The 27,034-nt window shown below is 42.4% G+C and overlaps 1 protein-coding gene across 1 annotated transcript; it reads right to left on the reverse strand.

The window, feature by feature from the left end:
* Positions 1-9,837: 9,837 nt before the first annotated feature.
* On the reverse strand, positions 9,838-24,095 carry LOC101915532 (cytochrome b5). Its single transcript, XM_055799636.1, has 5 exons — positions 23,853-24,095; positions 16,093-16,221; positions 14,225-14,254; positions 11,781-11,815; positions 9,838-10,959 (listed from the first exon to the last, which is right to left on the reverse strand). Exons 1-5 carry the CDS (start codon positions 23,994-23,996, stop codon positions 10,881-10,883), a joined length of 417 nt encoding a protein of 138 aa, XP_055655611.1. The 5' UTR covers positions 23,997-24,095; the 3' UTR covers positions 9,838-10,880.
* Between the last annotated feature and the right edge of the window lie 2,939 nt (positions 24,096-27,034).

Genomic DNA, 27,034 nt, shown 5'->3' on the forward strand with positions numbered 1-27,034 from the left:
ATCCCTAAATTTTTCCTCCCTGCTTACTGTTTTGAAAAACAAACAAAAAAAAAATAATCTGCAGAATTATTTTTTTTATTAGACTGCTAAGACTTCAGTTACACTAACACTAACCCCTTGGCATCCCCTGCCTTCCCCCCATAAGAAGATATTGAACGTCACAAGGCTTGTACAAACATGGATGTATTTAGGCAAAGAGTGGCAAGGGTTGCTAGACTCTGGCTATGAACTGGAGTCAGAGGTTGGTTTAAAGTTGGGTTCATAGTGCGGGTTTGAAGGGCTCTTCCAGAAAGCATAGAACTTGGGCTCCAGAAGGTCTGTCAGGTGGGGCTGAGCTACACCAATGTCATTCACTGCAATCCCTTCACATCTGTAGCTGTATTTTTGCAGGCATCCCTAACTCTAGCAAAAGCATCAATCCTTGTTCAGTGACCCTGTGCAAAGGCAGAGCTCAGCGACCCATGCAGGCACCAGCTGACAGTGTAACCTGCCACCACCTTTTTTAACCTATCAGTTGCCTTGGTGCATCCCAAATCCAAACTGTGGCCAGGCTGCAAGTGAGGATGATGGCTTGGGCTTGCACGCACGTGTGAACAGGAGTAGGCTGGAGGTGAGCCTACCTGATATTGCCAGCACTCCAGCAGCTTCACATCTCCTCTGTGGCTGTTGCCTAAGTCTGAGAGCTTGAAGCTTGCTTGGCAAAGGGTCATGCTGGGCCAACAGGCAGGGAAAAGGAAAGAGGCTGCCCATGGAGAGCCCAAATCAGTTCACTCTCCCCAGGACAGTCTCACCTTTCCCTTGCTTCCTGCTTTCTGGTGTCTCTGGACTTGTCTTGGTCTCAGGGAATGCATTACTTTGAATGTTTTTTCTTCCAGTTTGGATACTGGACCATGACAATGGTTCTTAGGAACCAGAAATAGTTAATTAAGCAGCGAACCTCTGAATGGAGCGTTCATGCAACAGGATCAGTTTAACTCTTTTGCCTTGGACTCTGTCCCAGGACTGTTGCCTCCACACAGTCCAGAAGGACACAGTCAAAGTTCAAGTAAACAAAACATTATTGGTCTGCTTGGGCAACTGGGAGGAAGAGGAAAGATAAACTGCCTGGATAACCGTAAAAAGATTGATTGTTGCACGGCAAGGATAGAGACATGAAAAGAAGTTTATCCAAGTTTTGCACTGAAAAAAGAAAAGACATCAAGAGCAAAGCCTTTCCCACTTATGTTTTCATGAAAATTATTCATAGACACTGAGTTAAAAAAATTATTGAATGAGTAGGAAGGAAAAGCTTTTTATCATTTTTCCACTCTTTTAAAAGGAATCAAAACCAGATGTAAAGACTCTGCTTACTTGGAAAAAAATAATTAATCACCTTATATTCTTTTCTGTTCATACACAAATAATTTAAGACTAAGGCTAAAAACTATTTTAACCTATCAATACATTGGGGAAAAATAGATCTTAAGGGACTTTCCATCTTCTTTCATCTTTGGAAGTTTTAGTAAATGGTATTTTTTACTGCAGAAAAGACAATACTGCTGTCATTTAAGATGTCAGCTTCGTTACGTCTCTCCACTTAGGTCCACAGCCTGACATAACTATATTCCTCATCACCACAGAAGACCTTTTTGATGGTTAATCAACAAGATTACTGCAAGGATTCCAGCATATGCTGTTCCCTTAGCACGACTTTATGATGCCTTACTTCTAAGGTCGCTGAATTTCTTTTCATTAACATGAAGTTGCATAACACAGCTAATCCTGACACACCTTCAAAAGAAACACCCCAACAGCCTCTCACGGCCCCCCAGTTTGCTCTGAGAACTTGGCAATCTTCCAAGATACCTGTGAAAGCAGCCATACTAACAGAAGAAAAAGAATTATGGAAACACAATAGGCAGCCCTAAAACATCACCTTTATGGTCCAATCCTCCACAGCGAGGCATTTGTTTAAAACCCCTCAGCTGTAGCTAGTTAAACCCTTGGCCACCGAGGGAGTCAGTAAGTGCTTTACACCAACAAGCCAACACTGGCAAACATTGCAAAAACACACATGAATACAAAATCTCCTCTTCTGTGGTGGGTGTTCAGCATTTGTTCCTCCTCTGAACCTGGAGTGCTTAAAAATTAAACTCCACTAAGAATGAATGAATCATCCAAAAATCCCCTTGAGTGCAGACCAAGCCCCTCCACCTCCCAGAGCTGTTATTTCAGCAAGGTCAGTGGGAGTCAGCCTGAACTTACGGTCAAGCAGCATTTGGCCGAACTGTTTTTTTAAACACACTGAGATTTCTTCTGCCTCTGCCTAACTTTCAGTTAAAGGCATAGCAAAACTGGGGGAGTGGGACTGAGCAGGGTATTTATACCAATCCTCCAGCTGCCCCTGCCTGTGGCATGTTCTGCATCACCCACGCTGGGGAGGGAAAAAGCTTTGAAGGAAGAAAACACAGCAGCAGCACTTACAAAAGCCAGGTAACCCCATAAGGTACATATTTTTGTAACGTTATCTTGACAAAGGGAAAAATTAATAGCTCATCTCAACCTTTTTGAAAACCTTTTGTTCCTCACTGGTGATGTCTGGCAGCAGAGCAGCTCTGTGTTTGGGCTGAGACCTGCGTCTCGGCTGGACTTTGGCACAGCTACAAAATCCAGACATGGGTTTTGCTCCACAGAAGTAGGCATTAAGGACTCAGGAGAGAAGGTGGAAGAGAGGTCTTCATTCTTAGGTAAAAATCTGAACATTAGTTTTCAGAAAGAAAAGGCGTTTTCAGTGTTCAGCTCTCATGGATGAGCAGATAAGCCTGAGAACTGATTTATTTTTTTTAATGAGAGTTTTTCTTTTTCCAGTTGTTAACATATATCTACACATAAGCACCGAGATAAACAATAAGGAAGACATCTAGGTCCTTTCAGCAGCATGAAACTATAATCCAACTGGTTTTCAGCGTTAAGCAACATTAAGATTTACCTAGCTCAGTAAATCTGTTTACTTTGCTCAAGTGTTTCTACTAAATACCATGCCTCCATGGCTGTTCCTCTGAGCACAGCCACCTCAGCACTAGGTTGCAAGAGCCTCAGGGTATAGGTGGAACAAGTGGGTGAAGGTGGCCTTGTTTTACCAGCACGAGGCCTCCCATGAATGCAGCTTCACTGGTACAGAACAACTTTAAACTGAGGCAGTGGTACCCATTTTAGAGGGATCAGCCTGGTCAATGCAACAAAGCACCACCAAAATGCTCTGGAGCACAGATGCCCTCTGACACCTGAGGATGCTTTGGCAGCTGGAACGTGGTGGTTAGCAGGGTACAGGAGCTGCAGCGTGTGAGGACTGGGGCAGGAAGACTGTCACGACCCAAAGATAACTCTGGAAATTCTCCTTTTGAAAATGGGCACCAGCAATGGGTTACAGGACACTCAGACGGTGGCATAAGACAAGTAACTCTTATTGAGAAGAATTTCTCAGAGTTTTCAAATCCATGTGCTTTGTCTTTGATGCCCAGTGCCTGGAGCAAACCTTACTTTTATTTTACCAATTAAAACTTGTTAGACTTGCACTTCCTTATTCTTTTCTACTGCCAGCAATTTAAGGGGACCTGATGGGTCCCATACACTATTTCAATTTTACTACAATACTTCTAATCTCTGAACTGCTTGGTGACATGGTGACTCACAATATCATTAGAAACTGGAGAAACTTTTGGATGCAAGCTTCAATATTTGAAATACTACAGTTAAAAAAATAAAAAGTAATACGCTTGCAAACTTTTCACTTGTCTTTTAGAGTGGAAATCAAATCAAGTTCTGACCTTGTGAAGTCATTGAATGTACCCTATGAAGTTTCTATTACTAGGGCAAAGATACGAAATGCCTGCACTCTGACTTGGCCACTAAGACTCAAACTGTTTCATGAAATGGAGAAATGAGGAGGAGGATGATAACCAGGGTACACAGCGTATCTTTTGCTAATGCCTTAGCCACTTAAAAAAAAGCCACTAAAACTTGTTTTTATGCTACCTTCTATTTATATGGTTTATAGTGCAACACATTGATCAAGATGACGCCTGTTTTGTTCTACTCATAGGAGACAAAATTTGTCAGATGCTGAGCAGCTACTCGAATGGATTTGTGGTCTACACAGAGCTGATTTATGCAACAAGATGCTAAAAAAATGTGTATGCCTAAGCAAACATGTTTCTGGAGAAAGGCCATCCTTATTTCAGAGCATTTTGGCAGCACTTTGTTGCATAGACTGGATTGATCCCTCTAAAATGAACACTGTTGCCTCAGTTTATTTAAAGTTTTAAATTAAAAAAGAATTTTTATGATATAACAATCTACTTTCTGTGGAAATCCTGTTTTCTTCATGATATTCCTGGTCACTGATCTCCAAAGGTAACAAAGGTAACGTCACAGCCAGGGTACAATCAATGAACACTAGAACTTGTAACATTCATATGATGCTTTAAAAACATAGAACTTCTTTTTCATTGTGTTAATAAAGAAAAGTATTAAAGTGAATTTAGCCTTCTTCTAACAGCATTGTATGAATGGACACAGAATGAGATTATTAAGGGAAGGTTTACCCAAAAGGCAGGATGACTAGAGTGCAGAGTTTGCCAGCAGAAATAGCATACTGAGTGGCATAGCTACTCCCCTTGCTTGCTTTTAACTAACACTCCATAGCATGGCACACAGTCACAGTTCATCACAACATTCACACGTGGTGTTTCATTTTGTGATTAGTTTCAAGACAAAGTTTGTAGCCTTAATTCATTCCATACTTCAGATTTTTTAATTGTTCTCGTAGTTTACATAGTGAACAAAAAAATTTAACGCTGACATGTACAAATCTGTATTTATAAGGGAATTTAGACTCATCTGCTTGCCTGCAAGCCCTGTTACTGATACCCTTTTTGGCAGTGTTATTGGAACTACTGAGAACTCCAAACAACGTCAGAATCTGCTTGCACTAGAGATTTTACATGAGACTGAAGCCCCTGCACTAATAGGTTTAAAATATGTGGATTTTTTAAAGTACAAAAAGAATGTAGTTTGGTGACTTGTTAATAATGTTAAGCCTTTTTTTTTTTTTTTTTTTTTTTGAGTTCATATTAGCAGTTGGGAGCAAGAAGGCCAGCTATTTTTAAGCAATTCATAATGAGCTTGTGCCAACTTCAAGAACAAACCGATCGGTTCCCACGTGGAAGTGCACGACAAGTCTGGAGCTGCATGCTCGTGCTTCATGCAAACCAGTAGCAAGGCGCAGTGGAAACCAGTAAGGTTACGCCTACGGGAATGATGCAGACTCATCCAAGCTTGCTCTAAACTAGGCTAGAGTTCACCCAGGCTGTAAAACTTTGTCCCAAGAACCAGGGTAAATGTTCCAAGTTCATCTGTTCCAGTAGAAAAAACAATGCTGGATTCATAGCAGAGAGAAGAGAGTGAAACTCTCTGCAGCTTAGCAGTTAGGGCACAGAGCTCGGAAGGAAAATCCCAGGCGACAGTCCTTGCTTCACAAGCTATTTCTCTTTTCTTCAGTGACTGTTCCTACTCTCTCTCACCTGCTGACGCTTACTTGCAGACACCAACTTACTGTATGAGAAAGCGTAATTTGTTAAGAGTCTGATCCTGTTGATAGGTGTTATATGTGATCTAAGACACCAGCCTGGATCAAGAAGCTCAGGGGAACTTGAGGCAGGAAGGTCTTGTTTGGTCAGACTTGCACATCTACTAGACGTTGAGCGTCTCAGGCATGTGATCATATACCCTTCAGCAAAGATGCAATAAATTATCTTGCATGCAACCAAGACTAAGAGCCGCCCGCCACCAGGAGCTGCCTGGGAGTAGCTAGATAGGTTTAAATATACACACCCTACCTTGTATTCTAGCAACTTGTTTACCCCATATCCTCAGGCCTGAAGTTCTCACCATGATAACGAAGCATATAATGACCTTTTTTACTCAAATGTCTTTGTTACTTGATAGGGTCAAAAAGTAGTTCTACAGAATCATAACAATAACAAGGTCTTCTTATTCTAATCCCTGAAGCCGTGACTGCTCAAATACCAACTTTCCTTTATTATTCATAAATTGCTTGTCCTCCTCTGACGGATGCAGAGAACATTACCGACTGACTACTACTCTGGAAATGGATCTGAATAAATATAAGCTGGGAAACTATTCTGTTTACAAATGAAAGGACATGCTTGTTTCCAGTTACCAGCCCACCAACCTGCAGACCTCTAAGCAGCAGGCTAAGCTCTGCTTTCATGTCCACCCTCAACACCTATGTAGACAACGTATTTCTTATGCTCTTAAGGATATCTCTGCAAGTCATGTTAAGACCAGACAAGTGACACTAAAAGCATCAACTGGCCTCAGAAATCTGTGATAACTGAATGTGACAGAAGAATGACCTTTCCTTATTTTCAGTAAGTCATTTAGGAAAGCACTCCCCTTGCTTGGCTTACCTGTTTTTCTCTAACCACCCCTTCCTAGACCTTGAAGCAGTTTCCAGGGTCATTTTCCCACAGCTACCAGGTGAAAACCTTTTAATTTCAAACAATACAAGGCCACATTCATCCAGGACCTAAGCTGGTGGCACTCCACAGATAACAGTGGAGTGCTCTCACCCTGCAAGAGGATCAGTTGGTCAGTTTTAACCATAGACCAGGGCCTAAGGAAAAAAGCAAGGTGCTGTGGTAACTGTGCCACTGGGTCCAGTTCTTGGGCTCTGAGTGTCCAAGTGAGTTCTATCCAAAGATACCAAAAAACCTTCGCTAAGGTTTTCTTCTGTCTTGCCTGATAGTGCTACTTTCCCCTCACTGAACAGAACTGACAGCTCTTGGCAGTCTGCTCTCTGCCTAAGTGCAGCAAAGTGAAAGACACAGGGACAGAAATTATACTACACAGGGTAAAGGTAAAAATCTATTCCTTATACGCGAGACTGCAGCACAGTCCAGTCTGTTCTACCAGCTATCCACATAGACCAGTAATTGCATTGTACATTCCCAGTTTTAGAAAGCTGGCAGAGAAAATGTCGAGGATTGTTTTATGCTCACTCTTCTCACTCTTACATGTAAGGAGATTAAGAACAAGTCTAACTAGTTTACACAAAAAGGAGAAAATCCAGCATTAATCATCTACCGAGATCCAATGTTCCAACATTTCTCATTAATTCATGTGCTTGTCTGCCCACCTATTTATAAACGAGGTCATTCAAAACTCAAAATGTTTCAACACATAATTAATTGATCATGACAAGGAATGTAATATAGTATGCAAAGAAAGTAAAACACAAATATATGATCCATTAGTTACTAGCTTCACCTCAGATCTGGTCAGGCACCAGAGCTCAGCATACAAGAGGATAAGCTTCCTGCCGCTCCTTGTTCCTTACATGCTGTTTCTGAAATCCTTTTCTACATTCAGGAGAAAATGCCATAATACTGTTATGTTCTACGTGTTTTGTATGGCACTCTGAGCTTCAGTTAATAACCATAATTGTCAGTTTTGCAGAAAATACAGTAACAATTTTGCTCAAAATGGCAAAGAATTTATAAGCATTCATCTACCCTCAGTAGTCAAACATTCAGAAAATAAAAACAATAGCACCTTCCCATTTTTTTTGCCTCTGAAGAAAACTTATGATCAGCTTCCATTTCCCTAGCTTTTACCCCCTTGCCTGTTCCTCTCCAGCATTCTGCAAAATCCTGGCTGCAGCACAGCACTTGGAACAAGAGACAGGCATTGGACCAGTGTGCCAAAGCAAGTGAGCAAGAGAAATGGACAGCGCACAATTTTCTCCTCATCGTAGCCCAGGGATCAAGTGAACAAGTTGTGCTGGCTTTACTCCAGAGACACCACGAGGAAGCCAAGGCTGTCTCCATTTGAGGGAACTCTCTGCCACTATTGCATCCTTGTGAACAACAGAGGATAAGGAAATGAAGGCCAAAAATGTAGTGCTCAAATAATTTAAGGCAGTATAAGCACTGTGAGGTTGTACAAGTAGACATGACATCTGATTTAAAGCATTAACCACCAAAAGCAGCCTCTCCAAATAAAAATTAGTATTAAAGTTAATTGTCAGACAGTTAGGGCAAATGCCTTCAGATCAGATCTGGCCACAAAAGATTTTGTTCTAAGAAGAAAGCAAACTATTCTTTTCTTTTTTGCTGTCAGACTGTAAAAACATTGACTATCCTTAATTCACTTGACTCCTTTTTCAATAGCATACTCACTCGCTCCACACCCATATACCTTTTCTCTTCCTCTTATATTCATAATCAAAAGCTAGTCACACAAAAACTCGTCACACAAAAACTCCTGTGTGACCCCCTATGGAAAACAGCTCTAACCTTAGGGTATTAAAAAGGAAAATCATAAGCCTGATAACATTTTTAGTTTACAGTTTTATCAGTTTACATTCAAAAATCTGAAACAGCCACATCCATCTCTGAGGAGCAACTGACATCAGCACTGGTGAAGGGAATATCAACAGACCAGCCACAGGGAACGAGCAGTGTACATCTATCTACATCGGCATTTTAAGTTGCATGAGTTTTTGAAGCACGGCCTACTCATCCCCGCTCAGCGTGCTTTTGGCTCACACTGTGGAAGTTCCCTGCATGGGTCAGCTCAACTGCTTTTAGGTGGGACTGAGCTTGCACAGGTACTCCATGAGACTGCATAAATAAACACCCAGTATGTGGGACCCAAACACACCTATACCATACTAAAACTCCCCAAATATACACATTGTAGAAAAAAGGCCTTTCGCAGCAAGTGTTTTCTCTTCATGACCCACTCTGATTGCACTGCCCTGTCCACTGCTGGGGTCGTAATTATCAGTCTGACATTCTCGGGGTGAGGGGGGGTGGGCGTAGCAGGGGGAAGAAAGGTTAAACATTCTGAAGTTGCTGGGCTTTTCCCTTCACCTAGATATGTGAACACAGACGTTACTTTAAAAAGTAACAGAAAATTCCACACTTCAGACTTGATTTGTGAGTTTAAATACCAACTCAGAGTTAATATATACCTTTTAAAGGTTATTTGTAAAAAAAAGAAAGTCAGCAAAACCTGAGTTTTTAAACTCTACTTCACCACATTCAGAGGAAAAGCTAGGGCTTTTCCTAGACACAATCGCAAATACCTCCATTTATACTGCAGGATAAAATTTCCAAGGTAAAGAAATTGATGGGATCTACTGTAAGTGTACATGTACCTTCTGTAAACCAAGGCTGACAGAACACATGAGTACAAGTGTAACAGAAACTAAACACTTTCACAGTTCAAACTATATGAGATGACCTTATTTGCTGTAACAGTAAAGGAATTCCCACAATTAACAAATTCTTAAAGAATTCCTGTATTGACATATTCCTACACATGCACAAGACAATCTCCTGAAGTCAGAGCACTCCTCCCCCCAGCCCCACTCCCCACCAAGTATTATTTTTTTTCCTTTTTTAAAGCTCATGTTTACTGTACACTATCTTTCAATTTGATTTGACGTGATACAGGACATGAACTACATACATCCTCCCTATTGCTGCCAAGAGGCACCCTTTAGAACAGTGTTTCAAGTCCTGATGAATGTCAGGGAGGCACAGCCTCAGGGTCAAATCACTGCTAAAGTCACTAGTTGATGTTGAGATCACACTAATGAAAACATTTTTCTATGCTAACTGCTCCATTATACACTTTCTCCCTTGTTACATGCAACTTCCCTGCATAAAGGACTTTCAGCATGCACCAAAGAGGTACTTTGATAAGCATCCCAATATGCAATAGGATCCCTTCCAGAAAGTTTGAAATGAATGTGTTTGAGCCAGCAAGAATAAGCAATTAAACTTTTATTCATGATCATTTACATATGGCTAAAAATGTTCACCACAAAATGCAAACTTTCAGTTATCTTGTATTTAGCAGTGAAAATAGTCATCTCTTCATAGTAAAGCACCAAGGAGCACATCATAGAACAGTCAGAAACAGATTCCATGTTTTCCCCCCCCCACAATGTACATGACAAAGGTGAAGATTTCGTAAAAGTCTAAAAGTTCCAGAAAAAATTTAGTCACCTGAGTGCTTGGCAGGAACAGTATTATTTCATAGCAGTTACTTTTTTCTGCCTTTTTTTTTTTTTTTTTTTTGCAAAAAACAGCTACTCTTCACAAAACTGAGACAGACATAATTGAGCCAAACATTGGGTTTCATGTATCACCTGAAGTTTTCCATGTGAGCCAAGAGAATGGTTTGCTAGTAGCAGCATCTACAACAACTATAAGAGAAGATGTCAAGAGGAAAGGGGGAAAAAAAAAAAAAGTCAGCTCATTATAGCCTGATTGGTAGGGACCAATCACTTATGGGCACCAGTACCTACTACTCCAACTCTGCTTTTTTTTAATTACATTTAATTAGCATTTCATTCAAACATAAAAATTATGTTTTCTTAAATGTAGTAAGTTAATTGAAGTTGTGTACATGGACAAATACATGTACACAGTTTTGGTAGTCATTTAAAGCTGTAAAATTTATAAGTAATGGGGTCCATAGGACTCTCTTTACAGGTTAAAGGGAAACACAATCAGAGTGTTACATACAAACCAATATTCTAACACAGAAACCCATACAGTAATCAAATAATTCATTGGAGAATAAAATTGTTATACAAAAAGAAATGCTGCCTCTTTATCCCTTCAGAACAGCAAATAAGAAGGCAACATTAAGAAAAGTGCACAGCAGAAAAGAATTGTTCAGTTTTCTGAAAAAGTTGAATTTCTCTTCAGACATCAGGCTTTTGTCTGGGAACATACTGGGTTAGGATTGCTTATATTCTCTCCCAGATCAGTCTCTTCTTGCATTAGTTCTCTGTAAGGCGCTTACTCCGACATGTAGGAACGATACATCAGGGCCACAATAATTGCTGCTATTGCCGGGATCACCCAGTTGGACCATGAACTAGAAGGAAGTTTTTGAAACAGAAGTTTAGGAAACAACAACCAACAAGTTTAAAAAGTCATTATTTAAAGAAGTCCTTTCTCCCCACTCCAACAAATATTTCAAAGTTAGGGCAACAGAACACCTGGGCTGGCCAGTAATACCCTAGTCAAGTAAAAAAGCTTGTACCATTATAGTTTATACTAGACCTTACCAGAAGTTTGCTTACTAGATAAGAGTAAGACTGCAGACAGGTTTAGAGTCATGGCGTGCTGCCAAAAACATCATTGATTCAAAAGCCATTTAAATGGCAGCATCAAATGATACTTTCAGGCACCTACGCTCCCCACCCAGAGAGGCATGGATGGAACAACCCCCTTGAGCTTACAGCAACAGACAGTTGTCAGCAGCATGTACCTATAAAAGGTTTGATTCAGTGGTATTCCAAAGTGGTCTCCCAGTTCTGACAGATTTTCCTCCTTACAGACAAACAATCCTCTTACTTCCCTTAGATGCAACAGTTACAACAAATTTTAAAGTGTTGTGTCCATGTCAGTAAAAAAAAGTTAGCAATGGCATCATATACCTTCTATTCATCTGGTAGCCTCCAGAAATAAAGGCTTGTGCAACAGAAACCATTTGGTAGATACTGATACACATCAATGAGGGGAAAAAATTAGCTTGTAAGCTAACATGCTCATAGAGATGCCAACATGGCCTTTACGTAGAACAGAATTTTCCTGCACCATCTTCTGACAGCAGGTAGAAGCTGTTCAGCTTTCTAAGCTTCAGAAACATAAACATGAGGAACTTCAAGTTTGACTTCAGGTGTCATACTATACCTGGAATTGGACTGAGTAGTGGTAATAAGAGTTTCCTGGAAAGCAAAGCACAAAAAGATACTTACATTAGGCAGACACCCCTTCTCCATCTTAACTAGCTCCTCAATTTCTCAAAACTCATTAAGTGGGACTAATGTAAAAACAACCCAGTACATTGCATTTGGAAAGCATTTTCTCAGAATTCCTGTAACAGGCTACTGTATTAGAAGCTAGCAGCAGTTTCTGTAGTCAACACCACATCAGAACTTAAAAAAAATATGATCACAAGGAATTTTGCTGCAAGTTTTTCATTAAGTTATTTCTTATATCAAACCTACATACAGAAAGCTACTAATTAATAACCCTTGTGGATATAAAATTCAGTATTTTAGCATGGTATTTCAAACCGCCCATGAATCAGTTACAGTTGTTTCTAATACTGATATGGACTTCTTGTTCAGTTTGCGTAGAAAAAGAAGCACTACAAGATCAAATCACAGCTGGGTACACACGCACAATTTACATGAAGACTTAATTAGTTTGAATACTACTAATTGCACATGTCCCTAAGCGCACTTAAAAGATCTAAGCATTAAAACTCTACTTAAGTTTAGTGATACAAGGTCCATCGTTCATAAATGAATTGCTTCAGTATCAGAATATTTGCAATTCATTTACAAAATGAAAGATTCCTAACATCCTCTCATAGGTTCAAACAGACTACAAGCACCCAAATCATCATAGATTTACCTGTGACAAATACCATGTTCACAAGAATAAGACTCGGTGATTACATCTACATGAGTTTTGTTAACATACCTATGAAAAACTAGTCCCAAACCTGACAGCACAGCACAGCTTGCACCCACATTATCAAGGCTAACACCTTCTACAACAGGCTCCCCACATCCAGCACCAGGGGATGGTTCCCCACATACCAAGACAGTAAGAGCAATACAGCCCAGGGCATCAAACCTGTTTTTAAACACTGTGCCACTGGACATGTACACTGAGGGTACTTTAAATACAGTGGAAGGACAAGAAGGACATTTGAAAGCACAAGGCCTCCCGACAGCTCCTCGAGAGCCAGGGCACAGGGCCTAACCTGTCATGTTACCCACCCAGACTGCAAAGTAAAGTGAAACTGTCTTATCAGCTGCACCCACATGTCCTGCTGGAGGAAAGTGCTCCAGCTTCCTTCTGGAATCACGGAACACACGCATGTCAGTGTAGATAATTATGACCAGCACTAAAACAAGGGAATAAACCAGATAAGATGTATCCAAATGACTTTTTACTACACTCCTAACTCCCAATGGACCACGCTTTGGCCAAACTCATATTAGAGTAAGTACTTCAGTTTAGTAAGTCCCTGTAAGCTTAATCGAGGGATTGTATACCGCAGCTTACACTGGGCTGTGTTCCTCGGTTGCATTTATGGCTGCTGCTCTTCCAACTTAAGCGTAAACTGTCCTGAATTTCAAAAGAAATCTGAACAGCAGATGTTATTCTTGGTGGGAAGAAGTTCTAAACTGGAGTAATGACTCTTAATGGTATACTAGTTCCAGTCCTTAATTAGTAATAAAATTCAGAATTGCTATATTGAACATTTCAGCATATATATTTAATTTTTTTTCTTTTCTTTAACCTATTCATATTATAAGATCTTACAAAAGTGATTGTTTCTTAAGATAATCTCTTATAAGATCCTACTCCACTTCATTTAAAAATAATCTTCAACTATTTCCTAAGCACACTGCTGTACTGTTAAGCCAGCCCCAACCAAGCATCCTCTAGACACACAGCAGCAGCAGCTGTACATAGTAATCTCTGAAGCACTTGCTCCTTTTAAGGGGCATCTGAATTTTTTGAGTTTGATAGTCCAGTGCCAACACAACTTCATTCTACTAAAGACAGGAGAAAAAAAACCTATAAAGTATGTGCAATCCTGCATTGACAGGACACTCAGCAAAATCTACCGAAACAGGAAGCAAACAGCATTTTCACCTTGAAAGGGTTCACAATTGCAAATCAACAGATATATAATACAGCAATCAAATGCCTCTACATTCTCTATCTGCTACTATTACCAATATATTGTTCAGCATCACATTTTTTCCCTACAAACACTTATTTAATCCACTCTGTTAATAAATGGGTATTTTTTTCTTAAACTAAATATTAGAAAACCATTGACTGATTCTAGAGTCATGTTTCTGCTATAGTGTAATGCCTCACACTTAGTAAACTCTTGGTTCAAAACCACACAAATTAAAAAAAAAAAACAAACAGCTAACAGGAAGAATAATTCCAAGTCAGATCAACAGATTTAGGAGATTTATGACCTGAAACACCACTTAAATCAAGCTGAATTATTTTTGCCTCTGGGGATATACCATTTACAGGTGGACACTACCCCTCCTAATGCCCAGAAGAAACCACTGCATTTCAAGAAACGCACTTACTGTTGGTTTCTGAAGCTTCCCTCTATCATCCTGCAGGAAAACAAGAAAACAACATTCAGATGGAGTCCCAAGTCATTAAAAAAAACTACATACCACTAAATTCAGTTTGCAATTTATTCTGTTAATGTGTGCCTATTTTTACCTCTGAAACAGACTCGCAAAAAGTAGATGTCAGTGTATGATTTTGAGCTACACAAGATCACTTCCTTAGATAATAACTTCCCAGTATACAATAAAGGGAAACCTGAGTCTCCAACATATTTCATTGTTTCTCATGTCCATGGTTTTGTATTTACTGATGTACTATATTTTCTAAGATTATTCACTGTCTCTGAACAGTACATAACCTTAGCTTATATACTGATTGCAGTTGTATCAGTTTACTTCTACCTAGTCTACTCATTTTAATCAGGCAAAGTCACCTAAATAGTTTTGGTCCAACATCCAGTGAAAATGTCCCAAATTCAAAACCTCATGTTTTACTTGAATAGTCACATTCATTACAAAAAAGCTCAACAGTATATTTTCTTGACAGTACTGTATTTGTACATTGAACTATCAAGCTGTTTGTTTCATATCCAATGAAAACACACTTGTCCAACAAGGAAGAAGACATAGCCATGTTAAGAATAACTTCACTGGCATCAGCTGCCATTTGAAATAGAAGACAAGCCTGCAAGGTTAAAAATGTGCATGAGAGATTAATTATTTAGTATTAGAAGCTACACTATTAATATTTATCATGAGAGGACCTAAGACAAACAAGGTCAGGAATCCTACTCTGAAACATGCTACTCAAGACAGTGATGTTTATCCCAAGTGTAAGACAAAACAGAAGAGGAAAAGAGAAGAGGCAGGGACAGGCAGTGAAGTAGAGCAGATAGGCTGCTAGCGCGCCAAAATCTAACAAGTGGTTTTCAAACATTAAGATGCAGGAGAGCTTAAATAGGGTTTATCTGAAGGAAGTCAAGGCATCAGCTCTGTAGCTAGAAATAAATCCTTTAAAACTTGAGGCAACAGGAAGGCATTTGTTAAAAGTACAGAAAATGGTAAGGACAGTGAAGAAGTGACAGATGATCCAGTGGGAAGAGATCATAAAGAACCCTGACAACTATGAGTAGGGAACACTGATACAGCTCAAAACAGGGAGAGCCAGACAAGGGGGGAAGACAGTATCAAACCAGAAGTAAACTGCTGTTTTCTAAACATACATATGAAGAGCCAGGATTATACTTTTAGATCCAGATGGAAGCCTGGCATATGTATTTACAATGATGAAAGCAGCTGTTAGCAATCACTTTGCATATTGACAAAGAAAAGGTCTAGACATTCTGACATAGGACCTTCAGGGGTTATAAAGTCTCATAGAGCTCACAGGGTACACTAGAAGTGGCATGATTCTGTATTCATCTTATTCAAGAACTATGCTGTAAAGTATTTCAAAGCAGCAAACTTTCAGATGTGACCATCCTGACACTACACTCATCAAATCTCTTCACATTGCAGGGTGTACAATCTATCTGCAGCCTAGGTCTACCCATACACAGCTGAAGGGCTAGCATCTAACCAGTCTAGCAGCCCTCCATTATTCTGAAGTGAATTACAGAGAAGTAACTAGATGCAAAGACACTACAGCAGGGGTCCTCAAACTACGGCCCGCGGGCTGGAGATGGCCCCCCAGGGTCCCCAATCCAGCCCCGGTACTTACAGAACCCCCCTATCCCTCCCCCTCCGCTGCCGGTTAGGGAGGGAAACCAAGCAGCCGTAGATGACTGCCTGCCACTTCATCCGCACGCCGGCCGCCTGCTTAAAAAGTTTGAGGACCCCTGCTCTACAGTAACAGCAAGTACTGGTACTCTCATACTCACCGGATGAAGTTCCCCAACAATAAAGGTTTCTGACAGTTTTCTTGCATCTGTAGAATGGCCAACATCTTCAAAGTTCTCAGTAGCATCTCCCCCAGCTTGCTCCCTAAGGACCTCTTCACCACCTGGGTGCTGTAATTTTTAATGAGTTTGAATTTGTTACTAAAAGCCACTCCACACTCTAAAAACGTAAATTCATTTCTACATTTCTAAAAATAAAGTTTCCTTGCAAAAACAGCTGCTAGACTTCTAAAAGCAACATGACCCTCTGTTCAACTAGAGAGCTTTATGTATGTACTCTCTGAAGCCAAAACCAAGGAAACTAAGTTTGTACTCCTAGAGACTAAAGCATTTAGAACATTATGGGAATCAGTCACTCTTCTTAGCCCCACTGTTACCTAAAGACGCATTCCATGTTCTCATTTCTGCAAGAAATTTACATTTTTACCCAAATGCTTTCTATAACAAAAGGATAAAGGCAAAAAAGTTTAAGTTGCAGCAAGAATATTCCAGGTAGATCTAACTAAAAAAGGTATTCATAAGAGCAACCAAGCACTGAAACAAGTTGGCAAGGGAGCATGCAGAATCTCCAGCCTTTGAGGTTGCCTGCACAAGGCACTAAGGAACCTGAACTTAATTCCAATTTGAGCTGGGGGGTCACACCAGATAAACAGTTACGCAGTGTCTTACTAGATAATCATACAATAATTTCTTTTGGAAGGGACCCTTAAAGGTTAAGCACAACTGAAAGCTCATACAAGTCACTAGAAAAGCAATTTGGTTTTAGCAGACTAAGGAAACCCAGAACTACATTGCTGATAAAAACCTCAAGATGTAAACAAGCTGTCTCCCAGTATATCCTAATGCCTCAACCCATCACCACTCCCTTAACAGAAATCCCTGTTCTCCATTGACTTTTATTCCTCCCCAGGATGCCCTTTTGGGACTGTATGCAGTTCCACATCTTCATCTATCAAATAACTCTGTACATACTGCAAGATATATCACATGTTCTAGTTCAGAATTCTTCCAGCTTCAACTTACTCATTCATACAACAGGTAAGTAACATGCCATAAAAATTCACCACTCAACTTTTAAGTAGGAAACTACTACATAAACACCAGGAATGATTAGGTAAGCAAGTTGAAAACATTTTAGTACTACTGCCTTGGATTAAGGTGACCATGAAGTAAGTTCTAACACTTTACCAGTGACAGAAGAAATAAGTCTTTGGAGCCTCAATTCTGTTCTTAATGTTTCTGACTACAGCATCTAAAGTTACAAAAATAGGAAAAAATTCTACTATTTAGGGTCAACTTGCCTGGAACATAGCGGAACGGAAAGGCTATGCTTAGGCAGTATATTAAAGAAATGGCACAAGCATTTATGTTAGTTTAGGGAATTCAGGTTTGCATTTACTTCAAATCCACCATACTAATCTCCCATCAATCCTTCTCTTCCAAAAAAATAAGACTTGTTCATATGGATCAGAAAGACACTATTACTACCAGTCTCCAGCAGTACCAGAACTCCAAAACTGGAATCTTTGCATTAAAGGCAGTTATTTTAATAAATTAAGAAAGTTGCTTTAAAAAAAAAAAAAGTGTTCTTTTTTGTTTCTTAAAGAGCCAAGGTATCACAGCTACAAGGGTAAGGGATCCCTACAATGACTAAGCAAAAGCAAGATTAAGCAATTGATAAAAAAGACTAGGCACAGCAGCTGAGCCAAAAAAGGTTAAAAGGGTACATGCAGAGTGAAGATTACGCAAGCAGATGTGCAAATATGGCATGCTCACAGAAATCCTGCCCTTGAATGCATTCTGATAAGTATTCAACTGGACAAAAGTTGAAGGCTCACACAAGTTCAGTGCCTTGAAATATACAGCACATCTAAGAAGCTGAACTTGGGTCTAACAGGGTCTCCCAGATATGCCACAACTAAGTCCTCGAATTCCTTCAGCAGCATGGGGTTTTGGGAGGTTGTGTTTGTTTTTTAGTATCATGCTAAAGAATTGTGCTGCCCAAAATAGACTATATATACCCTCTTCTGCAGAAAGAGCTGCAAAACATGCTTAACAAAGACTACATCAACAAGTAGCAAAAGGCACCACAGTTAAACTACCCACAAAGCACTAGTAGCATGAGCAGCATATAGGCACACACTCATGCATTGCAATGAAACCAAACCCTACTCCTACAAGTAGTTAAAACACCAGCTGCTCCAGCAAGTTGTCAAGATCATGTAGCCTGCACTAGTTCCTCCAAAAACTTCACCAACCATCTAAATGGATATCTACTAGTATAACTGCATCTACATTAAAACTACTTCACAGAGTACTTAAACTACTCTCAGGTTGCTGGTTACAGAACATACACTAATTTGTTCCCAAATCCCTCCCTTGTGCCACTACAAAGCAACCCTGTAGCTACACGGTCAGCTTTTTTTCTCTGTAGAATTAGGTTTTGAGCTAATTAGTAACTTATCCCTCTGTCTACAAACCCATAATATTAGTGTCAACAAAGTGACTATGACCAACCCCCTCAGGAGCTATCACACGTGACAGGAAAGGGAAAAGCCACCCAGACCTCTGCCACCACAACTGGAAAACCGGTAGTATTTTTTCCTCATGACAGCAAGACTAAGGTCGAGAGAATCACACGGAGTTCCCAATTTAAGCCATCTAGCAGATGATGTTGCTACTAACCTACTAGACAAAGTACTTGAAAACTAAACACTTTCCTTTTACATGGCACCTCTGCTTAAAGATGCAAAGTTACATTATAGTTGTTTGCAGAGGGCTTGTAATACAAGCAATTATTGAAAAGACTTCACCTCCCCTAACGAAAGGGAGCAACTGTAATATCTCAAAGGGCAATAAATTACTTTCCTATCAAAAGCTGAGCATTTTCCATGGTTTGATGAGTTTCTCAAAGGTTGTTTACACAGGGCCTTTGTTCACACTTCTGCCTGGTAAAACTTGCTACCAGATTTTCTACTTCAATGAAAAGCCTCTGGATACACCCTGGAACTGGAAAGCTCCCAAGGCCTACAGAGACAGTGACTGCTAAACTGAAATCCTGCTGATACAAGTAACTGAAGTGTTTTTGCAGGTAAAATTGTGGTCCAAGGGAAATGAAAAAGCTTTTACTGATAAACTAAGCTGGTCTAGCTTATCCCTAGGACATTCCCAATATAGAAGCATTGATATTTAAGTTACATACCTAGCAGAAGTCTGCACAGAGCCAGCACTAGTACATAGCATAGACTAATTCTTAACAGCGGCACATCGGGAAGTTTCAGATAAAGCAAATAAACAGTTAAACTCATTGCTCTCATCACACACTTCTGACCCAGATTATTTCATCTTCAACACCTACCACCTCTTCTCCCCCTTGCTAGCGTCATGCAATTTTCTCAGTGTTCCCTAGTTTAAGACACTACTGAAGTATAACTACCCTAATTCACAATTTCTGCCCCCTCCCACTTCTGGGAAAGTCAAATCTAAGGTCCAGTTTAACTTTGGGGTGATCAGCAAAGGCCTCCACCAGTGGCAGCCTTATAAATTCAAGTTTTGCTTTCTGCACTACAGGGAACAAGAACCAGAAAGGGGCAGCGAAGGAGCCAGAAACACCCAGAGAACCTCAGCTTCATTGTGATAGACTAATACTTGTTTAAGGGTACTTTCATGTAGTCTGAAAAGAGCCCTCCAAATTACTTCCACCACCAGTTCAAGTTAGAGGACAGAACTTCTGCATTCACATAAAACTTGAGGAGCTTAGGAGAGTAGACCTCTTTATAAGAGTGTATTTTTGAAAGCCATCATCAGGGGTTTTTTAGACAAAGGGCAAAAGAAATTTCCACTACCTGGGTGCTACTCACACTCAAACAGTTACAGCTTGCAGTGTCTTGCATAGGAGAGTGCTAAGAAGTGTTACCCTTCAAAGCATTTTCAAAGCCTCCTGCAAGGTTCATCAGAGCTTAAGGAAGTAATAACACTGGTTTTAATCCTTAGATTGCAAAATTCTGCAATACAAATTCACATGGTAAGTTGACAGACTTCAAAATGTGCCAGTACCTGCACCTTTTCGTGTTAGCTATTTATTACTTTAAATAGAGAAAGTGCTATGATACTCCTCCACAATACTATCACACCGAACGAATGTAACTTATTGCCACATAGTGGAGAGAACTTTTTTCATTCTGACAAAAGTAAAACAGTATTTGTTTTTCTCCACTTTATTTGATCAGCATTACAAAACAAATTTTGTGGGAGTTGTCCATTTTGTTTAGAAAATAAGTTCATACTCTATTAAAAAACTCCTATGTTCACTGGCCATGAATGTTTTCACTAAATTTTGAGACCAGCAACAGTTGATGTAGATTAATATTAAATACATACCATAGTTAGCTCCCAGGACAAGATATTTCTCTCAGGCGGAGATGTTTCTATTCTTGCTTCTCTGCCTAGCTTAAGGGATCAACCAAGCTCCTACAAAAGCCATAGAGAGGACTCCCACTGCAATGGGAAGTAGATCAAGACACTGAACATTTAATTCTTGTTTTTATAGGCTCAGCTACTCTTGTTTAGCTCATTAGAATGATGTCAAAGCCTGACTAGTCAGATTGAACTATGAAGAAATATCATCAAGCATTACCAACATACTTAATCCATTAATTGACATTTAATATTATTTATACATGTAATTATCGGCAATGCAGATACAGCCATAAGATACTGCTGTGATTACATGTGCATTTCTAGTAGCTATTTTCCCTTAAATTATGTAGGACCTGAAACTATGAAAAGGTTTCCCATATTTTCTGTATGGGTCCAACAGCCTTTGGATGAAAATGGTAACATACAAGTTTCTGGTCTCAAGAATAGTCTGTCTTGCCAAGAGCTTTCATATACCACACTGCAGAAGCTGATATCTCTTGATTCTTTCTCCTAGAGGATATACTTTGATACTCCAAGAAAATTCAGAAATACATAGTCAAGTTATAAAGCTTCCTTAAGATCTGCATTTAAAAATAAAAGTGCAGTGGCTGGAATCTTCACCTTCAGTAACCCCTAGGACAAGGTGCCAAAAGTACACAATCCTTTCCTTCTCCAGCACTTCATCTGTATTTCAAATTCTCTTAAGTCTTGCCCTTAGAAAACCAAGCTAAAGTGGTCACACTGTGCAATGCCTCCACTCCTGCTTAGCCTCACCACTCCCAACACATACACACCCTCACCCCCCTGTCCACTTACTAGCTAACTTCAATGAAGTGTTCAGAGAGGATTATGGTTCCCAAAACCAAACAAGTTTCACTAAAATCTACAAGCTTTATGAAGAGACAACAGCTAGACAGAGGAAATACACCCTTTAAGCACTATAATGGAGTGAAAAGCAGCAGCATACTTTCACTTATTAGGTATGAGAGCATCCAGAGTGTCTTTCAACACTGAAGCACTGGACAGTTTACAACTTCATAATCATTAAGAAACTATTTCCACAGGTTAAGGCAGTGGCTGGAAAGATTGCTTGTTGAATTAAGAAATGAAACTGCTGAAGCCAGCCTCTGTTCCCAGTTCTTCACTCCCTAGTAAACTGATACTTTTACCTATTTACACTTGGAAAGAGCAGGAGTGAGATGATGCTTTAGCAGTGCATCCTCTTTAGTATTACTGGACTTACTTTAGTAGCCTACATTTAATTCTTGAAATATTTTAAGCTTTTCTACTCCTGCAAGAAGTAAAATCTAGTTTTAGCAACAATGCCATTGAAACAGCTAACTTAATATCCACTTCACTGAGAAGTGCTTACTGAAGGAATCAGCAAGAGGCTAGCTCCAATTCCTCCTGTCAGGTGTAAATGTCTCAGGGTGTCTGACAGCATCGAAAGAATTAGCATATCACTTGATAAAGTAACTGGGTATCAAAAGCACTCAAGAAGAAAAAAAAAAGCAAGGTAAGAAAGTGTGCTGTGAAATATTCTTCAATCCAAAGGTTCCATCCCAAAAGTCACCAACACAGTACACATGATGAGATATCCAAGAGTTTTCCTTAGGAGCTTCATTTAGATACTTTGTTGAAAACATGTTGTGCAATCTCATTAATTTGAATAATCTCAGAATATGACCCAGAAATTTCAGCTCCCAAACCAGCCGTATTCTATTGAAAATTGTTTAGCATGAGGCTACAGTTTGACCCATATGTACCACAGTGTGCAAGACATCACACAGTTGTCCAAGAAACAACTATTTAACTCCTTACAGACAAACTGAATTCTTTTGATATGCTGCTGAATTGGCAACGTTACCCTGAAGTCTGAAATGAAGATGTTCTTGAAGAAATCTGCACAACATCGTGCCTCTTAATACTTACCTATTTAATCACAAGTACTGAAGGAAGAGGCTGTCAGCTTGTCTGTGTAACTAATTACATCCACAAGCTCATTAGACCCTGGGTTTTGGTGGTTTTTGGTTTTGGTTTTTTTTGTCAAGTGTGTTTTTCTTCTTGTGTTGTGTTAGGTTTGGGGTTTTTTTGGCCCCCATCCTGGAAGTGCTTCTACAATTCTGTATCAATCAAAACTGATCAAGTTTCCAAGAACAGCTACTTCAATTTCTCGGGCTGCATGAGAGAGTGTATTCTCCTCCAGGGCTTCTGTAATGAAATTGACCTTACCCTGACCACATAACCAAACAAATATTTCCGTAACTGCAGATAAGCCAGACCAGGGATACGGCTGGATGAAAAAGAATTAAGGAAGAGTCAGTAGATCAGTTTTACAATGAAAAGCCAATTTGTGCTGGCACACAGCTTAAGAATGAAATATTACCTGTGTCAATGCTGCCTTTGAAATATTGCATGCCAACTTCTTATTTGCAAAACGCACAATTTGTACTTTGAATTTCAAGTGTTTATTGCTACAAAAGTCAAGATGGGGCCACAGAACTACTGAGGCTTGAATTGTGTCACATCTCTACCAATCTGTGCTATATTCTTAAAGAAATTAATGTAAGTCTACCATAACTCTTTTTAATTGGATGCTAGATCTTTGCAGATTGGGAAGAACGGCCACAAGGGAGAAAATTCAAAATATGGCTAATGAATTCTAGCTACGTTTAATACTAACAAAATCTGCCTAGTAGTTGCAACAGAAGAAGGTTTTAGTTCAGTAATGAAAACGCTTATTAGCCACGAGTATCACCGATTACATCAACTGCTAACCATCAGCCTGCGATCAAAACCATCGATCGTTAACCGGGGGGCGGGGGGAGCCAAAGCACAACAGCACAGGCAGGGTGCTCTCCCGGGCCGCTGCTCCCCCCTGCGCCCGGGCAGCGCCGTACGAGCGAAGCCCTGCGGGAGCCTCGGTCCCTGCAGCGGCAGCGAGGGCAGGGGCAGGCGGGGCGCGGCTGCAGCAGCAGGTCACACGCCACCGGGGGGTGGCACACCCGGCCGCCTCCTGCCCCAGCGGCGGCCGCTGCCCCGCCGGGCCCGCCCCGCCGGCGCCGCAGCCGAGGCCCGGGGCCGCCACACGTCCGTGCCTGCAGAGCGCTACCGCGGGCCGGCCGAGGGCGGCACCCACAGCGCCCGCCCCCGCCCGGGGGAGGCCGACGAAAGCCCGCAAGGGGCTGCCCCCGGCCGCGGCGCGGGGAGCCCCCGGGGCCAGCCGGCGAGCCCGCACCACACCGCCGGGCTCGGGGCGCGCCGGTACCCGCAGCGCCCCGGCGGCGCGGCGCGGGTCTTCCCCGCCCTCCCCGGGCACCCACCTCATCTAGAAACTTGGTGACATCGTAGATACGATGGTGCAGGATGATCCAGGTGCTCTGGCTGTTGTTGTGCTTCTGCACCTCCTCCAGCCGGTAGTAGCGGCCGCGCCACGGCTCGCCCCCGGCCTCGCTGGAGCCCACCATGTCCCCCAGGCACGACACAGCACCGCCACCACCCGCAGCCGCGCCGGCTCCGCAACAGGCTGCAGCCCCGCTCCCACCGGCGCACGCCTACGGGAGCCGAGCCGCAAGCCTATCACCGCCGCCACCGCCCCGCCTCCCCGCCCTCCCCCGGCTCCTCATTGGCGGAGCGGAATGCTTTTCAAAGAAGGCGTCGGTCTGGCGGCCGGGAGCGAGGCACTCGCGGGGTGGGTCGGCGGCCGCGTGCTCCGCCTCCTCCCCCCGTCGCGGGGTGGGAGGCGCCTTCCACGTGACCCAGCGCCGGTCATGGGCCACAGCGGCAATGGGGGCAGTGGTGCCCTGGCAGCGACCCCAGCGTGTTCCTTTCGCGGCCGCCGCTGGGATCCGGCCCCGCGGTTCCCCCCAGCCCCACCGGCAGTGGGCGAAGCGCGTTGCCGCGGGGGGCGGTGTGTGCTGTTGCCTTCGGCGGCAGTGAGCGGCGGGCCGCCTGGCAGCCAGCTGGCCGTTTAGTCGCGGCGTTGCTTACACCAAAACAGGCTGACGCCCCGCTCTGGCAACGTGCTGCTCGTTTACCGGCGATCGCGTCGTTGCAGTCGGCGCATTTTAATGTTAGGAGCAAGCAGCTGTTTACAATGGAAACAAAACGCGGGTGTTGTCAGGAGCTGAGCGGTGCCGTGACCGCCTGCTTTGTTGTGAAGACCGTCGGTCCGGTCACGTCTCACGTCGCGTCCCGCCTCAGGCAAAGGGACGAGCTCCGCAGCACACGCAGGGCCTTACGGCTACCTGCGTCTCCCGCTCTCCTGGGCGGCCCGCAGCGACCCAGCCCTACCAAGCCGCGGCTGGGGCACGCTGCCCGGCGGGTACCTTCCGCCGCCTTTGCTTCCCCGCGATTGCTGCCGGTTCTCCCCGCAGAGGCGGTGGCAGGTGCGGGCGCCCACCTCCCGTGCCGGCAGGGAGCACGTCGCTCTCTCCTGCCCGGTTTTGCAGCAGGCCAGGGGCCGGCCGGGGCAGTCACACCCGCACCCTCAGTGACCCCGAACTGCCGCCGGCAGGGCCCCAGGCGCTGGAGCGGCCGCTGGCGGGCGGATGGTCCCGGAGCCGCCTCCCGCGCAGCCCGCGCGCAGCGGTTGCTCGCGCCGAAGGCGGGAGGCGCGCGGCGGTTGCTCGCGCGGAAGGCTGGGGACGCGCGACTGCCTTCGTAGCCCCTGAGGGAGCCGGGCGGCAGCGGCCTGCGGCGCGTCGGTGCCCGAGGTGCTTCCTTACAGTAGCTCCTCAAAACCTCCCGGCTGTCGCAGGAGCCCCTCGCACTGCCTTGGGAGAGCTCTCCCGCGGGCGTTGAGCCGAGGCTTCCCTGCGACGCCTCACCTGCCTGGCTACCTGGTGAACTGAGGGCACAGGGAGCAGGGCTTTCCCTTTCTCTTGGTGATGCCCTTTCACCCACTCACCACCCTATTTTCCCTCAGTTTTGTTTAAGCTAAAACCAGGTTCCTTCTCTCTGGCCTCAGATGTGTTTGATGGCTTTGTTTGCTACTTGAATCAGTATGGGTGTCCGTAGCACACCTGTACCCTGCTTGGGTGCCTCAGCAGCAACAGCCCTGTGAACGTGCTCCAGGGTGATTACAGGCTGGGGCTTTTTTTGTGGGCTTTGTTTACAGCATGACTTCAGCGGCATACTACAATTTACCCGGCATGATCTGTTGAGAAACCTTTCCTCAAAGCTGGTGCTTAGGTAGTTGTTCCGTACCCCGTGCATGTGCTATTGCTTATCTGTGTGCAGCACGGCTTCATACTTCCTTGCTGAATGCCACCAAAATCTTGAGATACCGTCTCTAGTTCATTACAGTCAGCCAAATGGGAGGAGTAGCTACTGTCCCTCACAGCTTGGTGTCATTCTCAGCTTTAATAAGGAGGCTCTTCATTCCATCTTCCAGGTCATTACTGAAAATAAGAAATACCTCTGCCAAGCTCTGTGACTTACTTGTCTGTTTTGACAGAAAACCTGTGATAGCCATTCTCTGACTGATGTCCTGTTCAGCTCAGCAGGAACTCTGTAGTGGTTTCAAGTTCATGTCTTGTGATCATTGGCATCTAAAGATGTAATTTCTCCCACACATGTTAAGTTCTCCTAGTTGTACAGAAGGCGGTTTGGTTTATTTCCTATGATTTATAACTGCTAGTTCTATCTTAACTGGTACTTAATCTCCTTATCCTCTCCCCTGAAGGGAGAAGCCATTTTCAAGCACTCTATCCCATTAGCTTTTAAGATGACTGGGAAGATTTAACTTACACTGAATGCAGAGTGGTTCCCACGGGGGAGTTGGCCTCAAATAGCAAGCCAATCGCTGGAGCGTTGCCACATGGGTTTTACAACATCTTCACCACAAAAATCCCCAGTTGGCCATTGAGGATTCTTTTCAACATTATGAAAGCTGAGGACGCAGACTTTTTTCTTTTCTGTGTTTGCAAACGGACAAGACTTTTTTCTCATTTGTTTAAAATGGTCTTTTCCCTTAAGCTGTAGCTTTTGGAATTCTCTGATGAAGTGGTAGTCTTGGCTGGCATTTTAAAAAAATGTACTTTTCATGACTGCTAGATAAAACTTGAAATGTATTTTCCTTTAAGCGTAAGAAACCAGGAAACGTTATTTTCTTTTAAATCACAGTTATAAAACACTGACCTTGTGATTTTTCTAGAATATGACTGAGGTTAATCTTTTTAATGTGTTACACTGTAAGCAAGGGAAAGCAAAATCAGAACAGCAAAATATCCTTCACATTGTTCCTCAAAAAATGTTTCCAGTTCATTGTCTTTTTAATCATGATTTTCAAAATTGCTCTTCAGGTGAATACCTGGTGACTTCATAAAGTTTGGAAACAAAGTATTTATTGCTGTCTTCACTGTACTGGTAAGACCATTTCCCAGAAGGGTTTTAGGGTTTGGAGCAGGGAGAACTATTAAAACAGCTTTTTTCTGGTGTGCAGTGTTTGTTCCTAGATTTTCACAATAAGCAGACTTTCCACCTGCCTGTTTTTCTTTGAAAG

The sequence above is a fragment of the Falco peregrinus genome, chromosome 3 (genome assembly GCF_023634155.1).
Source record: "Falco peregrinus isolate bFalPer1 chromosome 3, bFalPer1.pri, whole genome shotgun sequence".
NCBI classification, from domain to species: Eukaryota; Metazoa; Chordata; class Aves; order Falconiformes; family Falconidae; genus Falco; species Falco peregrinus.